Raw genomic sequence first — 12,521 nt, 5'->3', positions numbered from 1 at the left:
GGATTTGGTGTGATATTTTTACGTGAGCATCAATGGTGCATTCCTTTTATGTTAAACTACTGTTCTGGGGACTGGCTTGCAGTTAGCATTAGAGTTCATGCATATATTTTGGTTTTGTGTTTTATTTGTTGTCATTCTATTAATGGTTTAGTATTTGAATTATGGAAACATCAATTTTAATTATGGTGTTTTAGCTTCAGGTGGCAAGATTTAATCTTATAGTGTGGGTATTCCCTTTAGAGATTTGAGGAACTAGGGTGTGCTTATTTATTTAAGTTTAGCTGTAAGGTTATTTTTTTCAAATTATAGTTTATGGAGGGTTTTTAGCTTCTAATCATATTCAGGGTTTAGGGTTAGCCTTAGAATTAAGTTTAAGTTTAATGGCTGGGGGAGGCATTATTTAAATTTAAGTTCATGCTCATTTGTTTGGGAAGGATTAGTTTAGACATCACTGCTGGGTATAGGTTTTTAGGCTACACAAAATTACAGAGGTTTAATTGAATGAGGGGACATGAATGAATAAAGGTAGATGCTCACATTAGGCAGGCCAATTAAAAAAATCTAATAAAACATGACACATAATTAATCCTAGAAACATCCCTTATAAATATCTGTTTTGAGGAAATTTCCAAAGTTCTTCAATTGCATTGTTGACTTGATGTATATCTTCTATTGTCATACCTCTTAAAAAGTGTTAATGCTATTACCAAGAAATCTGTTTTTATTGTTATTTTTGTAATGCAAGTATAATGCTTCATATAGCTCTTAGTAGATTTACCTTTCTGTAGTTCAAAAAGTTATTTCCTTAACTGTTTGTACTGGAAGTGTTTGTGTGGCCTATTCTAGTGTATATTCTAGTAGAGTTTGGAAATTTATGTTGCCTTTCCAATGTTTTTTCCATTAAGTTTTGTATTTTGATTGTTAAATGTATTTGTTGTTTGCTGCAACTAGATGGTTAAAAAAAGAACTTTTGGACCAAATACTGTGGACTAAAGATTATGGTGTGAGGACATAGTTCTCGCTTGATCTGCATGTATGGTGCATACATATACTACACAACGTTGCACAGCAATATCAGAAATACAAGTTTTACACACTTCCACCCCCTCTTCATGAAACTAAAGTAACATGATATAGGTGCATTATGGTTTCACTAAAGTTCAGAGCATCATTACACTGTCCCTCAGTAAGGGCATACAATTAATTATACCCTCTGTTATTGCCGTTTTACACCATTCTAAACCAATATTACTGATCAATGAAATCTAACATATTTATGAAGAATAGAAGTCAAACTACTTTTCACATGTTGCAGAGTTGTAATTAAAAGAAAAGTAGTGAAGACAACTAGGCCACTCCAGAAAAATGCATTCCTCCTCTTCCTTACATCTTGAAAAATAGCAATTCAAATAATGTCTATGATTACCTTGATTTATGGAATAACTATAGAGCTGCTTTTCATGGTCCTTCAGGACTCACAGTATGTTATTGAAACATTTAGAAAACATTTAGAAAAATTGGTAAATTGAGTAAAAGTTATAAGAAAAATGTGATTCAAATGATTTATGTTGTGTCAATATTGATTTTAATTCATAAGAAAAACAAATAATGCATAATTTCAACTGCTAAATAATAATAAACAAACTGAAGTAGATACCAAGGTCCTCAGGACTTAAATTGCAGGAGCAACACCAACAGCAATGGAAATGTACCCCCTTTTGTATTCTACTATTAAGTAAAGATAAAATTCAAATAAAAGTATGACATAGGATGGTGAAGATTACTACATTGCCATAACCCAATGTGCATAAGTGTTAGTAACCCATGTTATAAGCACCATTATAGGAACAACTGACATAAATTCTAGGATACAATAAGGGACAACACCCACTATAGACAATAACATACAACAGTGTATGAGGAATGTTTGACATGTTAACACAGGCAGCAACGTTATTATCACTGAGATTACCAAAATGCTACTAAATTCCAAAACGGTGTACACTATCAACTATATATTACCCGAGAGAACATTATTAAGTTTTTTTCAGTCTATCAATGATAATTGCTTATTGGACAATAAGCTGAAAAACAGTTTCAGTTACGATTGCCACAAGAATCAAGTGAGCTTATTGTAGCCACTGTTTGCACAACTACTTCATAATAGTTAAAATACCATTCTCGTGGTTCCTGGATCTGTCAGGTTTATAAATCCTAATCTCCGGACTGGAGCATAGCTTGTCAAGAACAAAAAATTACTTGTTGTCCCTAATACTAAAACCCAAATCAATAACAATAATCATGTTCTTTTGAAAACAAATACAGTTACTTTGTTAGCTAGAGGTGTTACTTTATTTGTTATTGTGTAAAATGTTTCGGGAGAATGTAGATACTTTCTCTATTTTTAATCATAGAGAACTTTCAGTGGTTGTGTTTGTGAAAAACATTATGTTTGTAATCCGTGTGTCTCTTACAGGCATATCTGTAAGTCGGCCACATGCATGATTATACTTTTATTATAGTTTTGTAAATCAAACTTTCATTCATAGGTTAAAATTTAAATATATGTGTGCCAACATGAATGTGCCAGGCCTGCGGTATATTGACTTTTCAAAGAATATATGCAGTTACAATTAAAAGGGACAAGATCCACTTCCATGATTGACCTGTGATAAGCCCTGCATTCTGAGCATGCATTGGACAAATTGCTACCAATGAGAATGAAGGTGTCTACTTTCTGGCTCCGCAACCTTTTCTGTGCGAAATATCGAGGTATAAGTGAAGGTATGAGTATTTAGCTGCTTGTCTGCTATCATGTCAGAAATGGTGAGTCAACAGCTAGCTTGAGGTACTAATGGTATTTTACCTCTCAATTAAGGACTTTTATCACTCTTCCAGACTCCTTCTTTCTGCTCTATTGAGCTTTACTATTCTTCAGCCCCATTTCCTGTCTCATCTTCTTTTTGACAATTTTGCAGCTAATATTAATACACACATGATACATTGATCTTTTAATGTATTCATGGGTGCCCATGCTCTGTTTGAGTTTTTCTCAGTTATTTGTGTAGCAAGGATTCCTATGGCCCTTGTTGAAGCAAAGAAAATGAGAAACCCCTGCACCCCAGTTGGGGAGCAAAAGGCAGCCAATAGTGGGGTGCATAGGCCCCTCATAATGCTGCGCTCATGTACTCATACACCTGTTGCGAAGTCCTTGGCTCATGGCATGGAACACTTTTGCACTTGTTTCTGTAATGCTAGAGAACACGTGAGCTGAAACATTTTACAGGGTGAGCTCTTCCATGGAATTGTTAGATCTTTCCTTGAACTTTTCAAAGGCTCAATTTTATAGATATATAATTTATTATAATTTGGGGGCTTTCAATTAAACTTTACCTGCTATAGATGTGTTTACTCTCTTCATCGTGTACAACCAGTATTTTGCCCTTGTCAATGCTTGTTTGTTTTGTCATGATTTTTGAAAAACGTTATTGGAAAAATATCTTTTGCTTCAAAAACCATCAGGCAGGCCCGTGCCGGGCGTTATACTGGGGCGGTGACGTCAGGCAGGGGAGGGTCAGGGTGGGGGGTTGTAAATGCGGGATATGGACCATTAGAGGTAAGTACCAGGGGAAAAAAACGAATTTAGTTGCCCACGCTGCATCGCCAAATGTAATGCAGCGTGGGCAACGAAATTCGTTTTATTTATTTTTTTCGGTACTTACCTCTAATGGTCCATATCCCGCATTTTACAACCCCCGCCCTGACCCTCCCCTGCCTGACGTCACCGTCCCAGTATAACGCCCGGCACGGGCCGTGCCTGAAAACCATATATTGCATAGCAGTCCCTGGCACTTAAGGAAACTACAGTGTGTGTGGTTGTGCTCTTTCTGAAAGGACAGTGAAGTTAGTCAAAAGATGGAGTGGGCTGATTCATAGCCCCTTGCTGGATGCTGTAGTCATAAGAAAATGTGAATGACGCAATAGTAAACCAATAGATGAAGAGGGCAGGCTGACAGCCTTTTTAAGTGAATATTGCAAATGACGCAATGGGTGAAGAAGGCTGGCCGAAAGTCCCTAGAAGTAATTTATACATTTATAGGTACTAAAATCAAAGGGTTTTGGCCAACACCAGACTTAATAAAAACGCATGTAATGGACAGAGCATTTATTCGGCAGAGTACCAGGCATTTCTACTCTGCGTCATCCATCGTTGCTGTAAACGTGCTATTTTTCAGTCTTTCAGTCAACACCTGAGACAATGAGCTGCGATTATTAACCACTTCACCATTGCCAATGGCCTGCCATTCAAAACCTATTGTTTAAGACACGGCTCCTGTGTGCTATCATATTACATGTTCACTGTGGCAAGAGATATCTGGTCTCTTACTGCCAAATGTCATAAAACAACCTGCCACTCGTGCTGCACTGAAACACCTCATTAATTCATAATCCGCACGGACCGTGCTTGCGTTACCCCGTGCTCTGTGAAACAAAGATGTTATTTGTGCAGTACTACTGTAAATGTGTTAAAGAGTCTATGTACATGGGTAAGCATGTATTTACGCACCACAGCTCTCGCTTGTGAGAACTGACAGATTTCGCTCGGGTTTTGGCCGTAGTAACTCGAGTGAACGTTCACGGTTTTTAAAAACAAGACCGAGCTTAGTTTTGAGGCAAGGTGTACGTTTTGCCAGCATTATTGTAGGAGTCCTGTTTGTGAGGACAGACTGTTAAAAGACTACCACGTCTAAAATCATAAAGAGTGGGGTGTATTACAGTTTTGCTAAGAAGCCCCGTGTGGTGTGATGAATAAATGTCGAAACCATAAAAGGCACGATCATACATATGCCCTGCCGACGACACTGTACCTACCGCCGTGAGAGCGCAGTAAACTGCCCCTGTCAAGGTCCCCCACCCCCTGCTCTCACTTAAACGTCCCGCTCGTTTCGGACGGAGACGCACCTGCCCCCAACCCACCATTGAATAGCAATGCAAAATATATATTACTTTATATGCAAAATAACGACCGGGAACTGAAGTACCCTAGACTGTGTGAACTGGAAGTAGGAGACTCTGGATGGCCACAGACCCCCTTCCCCCTCCTTCCCCCGTCCAACCAACCCCACCACCCCCACATCAGCCACCGGAGTTATGCCAAGTTCTCATTTCGTAAACTTCGACATTACCCTCGCAACGAACTCATTATTTAAAAGCCTGATTGGCATCGGAGTGTTTCCTTTGTCAGCAGCACACACACAAAATAGAAAAAACAAGCCTTGTTTTAGTTGGAGAAGGAGATGGGGCTCTGAGGTGTGCCGGCGAGCATAAATATGCAAAGGTGAAGAGCGTGCTCCGCCCTGGCAGCTTGTAACCCGTGTAACTGACGCGCCATGATAGTGCAAATGAAGCGTGGCACGATAAGAAAATGAAGAGGAATGGAGCGGCGCCTCGCGAGCAGCGGCACGCGGCCCCCCTCTCCGGCTCGGGCGCGTCAGAGGCGAAGGGAGCTCAGCCTCGGCTTCAAACCCCAAACACGACCGCTCGTTACCGCAGCCTGACCCGGCCGGGACTGCCAGACATCGACGTGAGGGGAAAGCGGGCGCTGCTCAGCCAATTTACAAAAGGCATTCTCATTCACTGATGTACATTATTGCATTATATTAAAATACCATGCACATTGCACATGCGAGGCATCCTGCCGTCTTAAAAGCGCCTAGATTAAGGCGCAGAAAGCATATGCAGGGATAATCTTAAAGGCAGCGAGGTGAGCATGGTTTCGTGTGCTTTCAAATTTATGGACGGGTAGCACAACTCGAATGTTATCTTGATATACAGGCGTTAGTGTAATCGATTGCATCAATATATCAACTTCTATCTGGAATTATCAGCGCTGCGTCTCGCGCATACTTCCCGCCGTGTGCCCCAAACATGCCCTGCATCATCTGCTTTCTCTTCACGATATTCACAGTTTGCACGTTTTGGTGGCAAGCTGGTCGCGATTCGTAGCGTTTGTGCGAATCAGCACCCAACGGGGAGGGGGTGTGAGAGGGGAGAGGGCGCTGACAAGATAACTTTGAGAATTAGCTGAACATTGACCGAGGACGGAAGGGTTTCGTTTGGAAAGTAGTAGTGCTGGTACGAAGGACAGTGGATGATATGCGTAGATGGGTCATTTATTTGTTGTAGATAGATGAATGGGGGAATGCGAGTATGAGAGGAGAAAGACAGACGAAAGGCGCGCGACGGCGCGATGTACAGGCATTATAGACATGGCTTCTGACTTGAGGGGAAATCAGTTCCACAGACTGGAGGACGGCGTGTTGAGCAGACAGGGCCAATGTGTAAAGCAGCAGAAGCCACAGAGAAAGCACACCAGATGGGGTAGCTAGAAAGGTCGTCAGGCTGACAGGCAGACAAGTCGCATAGATAAGAGAGCTGGGCAGACAGGCTTAGTATAAGCAGGACCACATGAACTATGCGGACAAGAGGACCAGATAATGCTGCAAAAGGGATGTCGGGCAGATAGGCAAAGTGTTAGGTCACTGACCGACAAGTGGGCAGGCAGGAAACAAGCCTAGCAGACCGAGTGACATTGAATGGCCGTGCAGAAAAGTATTCAGGGGCCTGCTGCACACCTGTCCCCAGTGGGAACTCGCCACTTGCCCATTACATGGCACTGGGGAACGTCTCTCGCTGTACACCGCTGCCAGTCACCAGACTTTAGATAAGGCTGATGTGCTGTGTTCAAAAGTCAATCTGGCTGTGCCTTTCCTATTGCAATTTTACATTAGCAATCTCGGGGAACAGGGGATCATGGAGACTTACGAAAGGAGTGGCATCACCAGCACTCAAGGTCATATGAACACGAACACGTGCGAATATTTAGGCTCGAGACCTGACTTCTATCAGCGACCAGTCCATTGTACATCTGAATGTTCAGTTTTACATAGTGTTCAGCTAGAGGCATTGACCAAGTTCTAACCACTTGCAATATTGTTTGATTCGAAAACCGAGGCATCTTGCTGTAAAGTCAGCTGCCAAACATCACTCAAGTTGGTCAAATAAGAGCAGCTAGAATTTCCTCTGTGTTCTCCACGATTTTACAATTTACAATCTGTTTACAAGAATATGGACCAGATTAAATACATTTCACTGGCACTAGGCAACTTTGCACTGGTTCTGGGCCATTTAGCATTGTTAGCAGAGAGTTTATAAGTGACATTTGCACTGAAAGCTATTGCAAAAACCACCTTTGCACCGAATGACTGTTGTAAAAAATAGCCATTTGGTTATAGTCAGTCAGTACAAATGTCCGATTGATGCACAAGTACCAATAAGGAGGATAAAACAGACTGGCACCATTGAAAATTACCCAGACTGGTGCAATGTACTGTCTTGCCCCATCTACTGTGACATAACTACAAGCATAATCACAGTATTAAACATCCCTCCAATTTTTTTCCTAAAGTTAACATTTATACTAGAGCTGTGTTTAGGTTCCACTGATTGTGAAAATCAAGTGAAGTTCCAGAAAGACCAAGCAATCTCAAAATAGTCTACTTTGAAAAAAAAACATAAAATTAACTCGCCAGTCCCTCCCTGGAGTAAAATGGGGCCCTTACAGAAAGGCTTATTCTATTATGCCCACCAAGAGTGCAATCTAACCTACTGAACAGCTGATATCCTACAGGTTACATGCTTTCTATGACACTACTTTTGACTAATAGCCATGCATATTGCCCACTCTTACCCACTCTTCACCTGGGGTCAAATTTGTCAAGACTAGAAGAATTCTAACAGAGAAGCAACTCATGTGTTCCTAGCATTGCTTCCAACACTACAGGGGCAGCTGTGTGCCTGGAATCTGAAACTCTATTGCCTAACAGCACCTACTGGCATTGCATCTTTTAGATGTTTAATTGAATGTATTCATTCATTCATTTGTTCCTAGAGTTGCTTCCTGCTGGGGACAATGTGCCTTTAAGGTTCATCTGTGTATGCCTACCAGACTCCTGGGTCTGGCTTCTCTTACGGTGCTCACCTTATTGAAGACACATTTCAGCACGATGGTGTAAGATTCTCCCACATGCAGGTGCCTCTCTGTAGATCACCTTACAATGCTTATCTGTTACATGTTCAAATACATGAAATCCTCAAGAGCAGGGATGTGCATTTTTCTGCTAGCTGTACATTTTCAATAGAGCCCCTCAAACTTAGACATCACATACAATTATTCCCTTTTACATGTGAAAGCGCTTATAAGGCGCCTTTTGGTGGCATTTAGGAGCTATCTGAAGGCATTTACTGCCAGGTGGAAGAGATACAGTTAAGCAATGACATCCTTATATCTCTTATTCCACTCAGTTCAAGCACAGAAGAGAGTGAGTAATTGCCCTAATCAATACTTCACAGATGCAGCAGCTTTGCATGTATTAAGCATGTCTTCAACACTCTAGTATGCAGTTTGAAACACACAAGCCAGAGGCAACCCACCATGTCCCCGCAGGGAAGCCGGCGATCTGTAGATGGCGATGGGCACGGATGACTGGTGCTTCCCGCCAAGGCCCCCACCCGGGCTGTGGAAGTGGTGGATGTGGTGGGCCCCCAACGTGGAGGCAGCGCCAAAGAGCCCGCTGAGGAGGGAGAGGGGTATAGTCCAGAGCAGCGCCAGCCGCAGGAGCAGGAAGGTGGCAACACCCAGCCTGCCCCCTGCACAGGTAGAGAAACCACTGCTGTTCCATTCCGCCCCCAGCCGTGGCTGCATGGCGGCGTGGGGACGGGAGGGGGAGCCACCCTTGACACCACAGCTGCCAAACACACTCGATGGGCACAGCACTCACAGTTTCTTGCCACCTGGCATCCTGGGCTTAGAATGACTGCCACTGTATTTCTATCCAAAGGGCGCCCTATGGCTCTAGCTTCGATCTCCTCCTAGAGTAGAAACATTACACAAGTGCTGGTCCTTTTTCCAGGTTTTTTGCCAAACAGGAACCACATAGAATCCACAACCATATCCGAGGGTAGAAGCAATCCAGGTCGTGTGCCTGCTCAGCTGGTCCCTTTGGAGAGATAACCCCAAGTTCCAATCAGAGAATTTCTCGTCAGGAATACTCCATAGGTGTCGAGACTGAAAGTGGGCCAGAGTCCCCCTAAAAAAGAGCCATCACAATCCAGAGGGTATCCCAGTAGGCGCAGGTGCCCAGTGAGCGCCTGTTGGCGGAGTTTGGCGTGGCGGAGCGCGAGCGGCGCCTTCCCGCTCCCTCGCGCCGTCTGCGCCCAGCCCAGAGCCGGAGGACCCAGGGCACGCGCGCTCAGACCCCCAGCCTCTTCCTCAGCCACGCGCGGCTCAGCCTCCTCGCGGGGATCAGCGGGGCGGGAGGCTTCCGGAGAATAGTGCACTTCTTCGGGAAGGAGCTGATGGAGGGAAACACGCTAGCGGAGAGAAGGCTATGCAAATCTGCAGTCTGCAAACAGCAAATCACCGAGGCTTGGATGCAATGCAGAGGAAGCGTGCGTCTGGGAAGGGGGGAAGGGGAGGGAGGCGAGCGCCCCGGCTCGGGAAACCTTCCTGCTCTTGCCTGCCATCAGCCACCACATAGGAAGCAAGTTACAAGTGCATTACCGCTCCGGCAGCGCATCCTTGGAAGGGAGAATCGATCGCACAGCACATCCCACGACCAAAAAATAGAAAAAACACCCACAAGGCAAGTGAGCATCCTCCTCCTGGTCTGGCCGTCCTCCTCCACCACCTACCGTTCACATGTTCGCATAACTTGGAAGCTCGGTTACACGTCTTAAAGGCAATAGAGGATTCCGTCGGGATTTCTTTTTTTTTTTCTCTGCAGCTTAACATTTGCTCGCCCAGGTGTGCTCAAGCCCTGTCGAGTGAGTATGTCAAAGACATCGTCGCTTCGTCAAACACCGAATTTTCGGCGCTGCTAGTTGCACACATCTCTATTTGCGAGCAGGGTTCATCTCCCATGCCACTGTTCTCAAGCAATGGCTTCTAGGAGCTCTCTCTGTACAGAAATGAAAGGCAAGGGTGGACCACTCAACACAAGCCCATGCACCCACACAGAGGAGGTGACATCCGTGCACGCAGCCATACAGCACACACACCAGACACGCAACATAAACAAAAATCACCCACGTCTTTATAGATGAAATATCAAATAGGCACACACACTAATTAATCGGTACTCGTTAGTGAGAAGATAAGACAGCTCAGTGTGTTATGGCGTCTGCTGCTGGCATTTTTGCGCCGCATACAGTTTGCAGCTACGAGGCATGGCAGGCAGTCTGACTCTCACTTTCATCTATCAAGATCCACCGAATGTTCCGTGGTGGCTAGAGTCACCTAGTTATTCACAGCGCCTAGAAGTAGTTAGCTGTGGCAGCAAGCACTTTAGGTAGAGTTTTTTTTATTTTAGTGTGGAAGCGTACCACACGCATGTGGGTGGTCACACACAGAAGCACAGTTACACCACACTTACGCGGTATACACACGAGCAAACATGCTAATATCTTGAACCGAGGATTATTGCTCCCTCCCCCTAGTCTATATACATCCCCCAAAATGCATTACAGTTTGGCTTTCAAAGAGGCATCGCGCTTTTATAATCTCTCTTGGTGACCGTTGCTGATACGGATTTGGGCACAGCCCCCCACGTCTCTGTCCCAGGGCAGGCTCTATTTAAACTACAACCCCCTCCCCCCCCCCAGCCTCCGCCTCCCCCCCCGCAAAGAAGCCAGTATCTATCAGGCGCACGTAGGCGGCCGCATGGTACAGCAACGTGAACACATTTCTTCCAGTGCTGGATGATTGCGTGTTTTCACTTCACCTCCCGCGCGAGATCTCTCTGACCTCAGTCGCTTTTCTGAAACCCGTTAATCAGGTTTCGGCTCCTTGCCGCTTGAGCTGGAGACCTGCTCTCCGGCCCCCAGATTCCCTTCGTGAAGTTGGCAGGCTGATTCCCCCGAGAGCTGTGTGTTTATCTTGACAGGTGTTCGTGAGATCTGCAGGCTCTCCCTGGAATTGTCACCGTTCGGCTGTGCGGTAAGGCAAGCAAGCCCTCAGTGTACAAACTAATGAACTTACCTCATCGCTTCCCAAACAAAAGTACACCTCACGCTGAGCCGGCTTAATCGGATAATACCAGCCTAATAAAAATTGTATTACTCCTTCGGGGTTATGGGTCCTGTTTTTTTCTCTATCACATAATTCAATGGCTTACACTCTTATCTTTCCCTGCTCCACAGATATTCCAGGAGCTGAGAGTCCTAATGCTTTCGCAAAGATTGCCCTTTCCCTTCTAGAACCTTCGCTGCCTCGAGGGTCTGCTGTAAAAGATCAATCTGAGCACGTGGCAATCAGATGAGAGGCCGAGGGGCCCAGTTCTATCGACAAATGAAATTGACATTAAATTACCCTTACACAAACTGGAAATGGGTTCCTTAACAAAATGCTAATAACCTTGTGGCACCCGGTGGTGTAGCACTTGTGCCCTGGGACATAATTCAAGCAGAGAAAACTCTCTTACTGCACACTGCTTGAGTGATAATGCAAAAAAACAACCATCATTGCTGTGTAGTGAGCACCTGACACCCTGGCCCCAGTGTCACTGCACCTGCTGCACTAAGAGTACCTATCCCTTGGTAGCACCACACATCATGAGGTAACCCACCCTCGGACATGGGAGGAGCTGTGCAACCCAGCAGGATGCAAATACAGGACAAAGACGCACCAACAACTCAACACCTTCACATGGATTTAAAAATGTGCCACTTTTTTCTAAATGGAAGAGACTGTTTTAAAACAACCACCGTTTAAAAACTTGTAATGTCTTTTTTTTCAAACCAGTGATGGAAATGGACAGGAATCCCGGAAGTGCAACCTTTCAGTCAATTCAATTATATGTGGGATGCCTATTTCCGCCTGGATACAATTTTTATTAGGTCTGACTTAACAGTGCAACTGTCTTCAAAGTGTATCGATACAATCACTTTAAATTGTACACAGTGAGGTTTTTGATTCCACCCAGAGGAATATTACTCTCTCACCTCATGCTATTGGCTCTTGGGTGCATCCTTTCACCTTTCAGGAAATGCACCAATTGGAATGCATGAGGTTCTATTTTACATCTGAAAAGTACACTCAATCATCACGCTGTTTGTCACATTCAATTCTTTAACCTGCATATGCATTCAATACATAAATATATCTTTTAGCTATAGTCTTCCCTACCATAGTGTAGCCAATAGGACAGGCTTTATGTGAAAAAAAGCATTTGTGCATGCAATATATGTAAACAGTATGTTTGAACGCATAAGCTTAAATACTTTGGCACGTTAGCATCAAGTCTATTAGCTTGGCCAATGCTTATTTACTGTGCCAGTTGCTTGTTTTTGAGATATATAGACTAAGAGGTAATTCTGACACGCTAATATATGTTCTCATTGGCTTAGGAGATTTAAAAATACCTTTCTTCAGCTACCCTCACCTTGCTTTGAGACGCTTTCAT

The 12,521-nt window shown here is 44.1% G+C and overlaps 1 protein-coding gene across 23 annotated transcripts in view; it reads right to left on the bottom strand.

The window, feature by feature from the left end:
* The window catches only part of NRXN1 (neurexin 1), a 1,652,744-nt gene that overhangs the window by 373,930 nt on the left and 1,266,293 nt on the right, over nucleotides 1–12,521 (bottom strand). The window contains exon 1 of one of the 23 annotated variants that reach the window (XM_078649620.1): nucleotides 8,494–9,099. The exons of 19 other annotated variants lie outside the window; for them this stretch is intronic. In XM_078649620.1, the coding sequence (XP_078505746.1) occupies nucleotides 8,494–8,764 (271 nt within the window). In that variant the 5' untranslated portion in view covers nucleotides 8,765–9,099. Of the gene's footprint in view, nucleotides 1–8,493; nucleotides 9,100–12,521 lie in introns of those variants that run through there. 3 more of the 23 variants (XM_078649619.1, XM_078649622.1, XM_078649621.1) reach the window with 3 other exon arrangements.

Source organism: Lissotriton helveticus, chromosome 6 (assembly GCF_964261635.1).
Source record: "Lissotriton helveticus chromosome 6, aLisHel1.1, whole genome shotgun sequence".
NCBI classification, from domain to species: Eukaryota; Metazoa; Chordata; class Amphibia; order Caudata; family Salamandridae; genus Lissotriton; species Lissotriton helveticus.
Note: the sequence above shows the minus strand (reverse complement) of the source record. Positions and strands in the feature narration are given on the sequence as shown.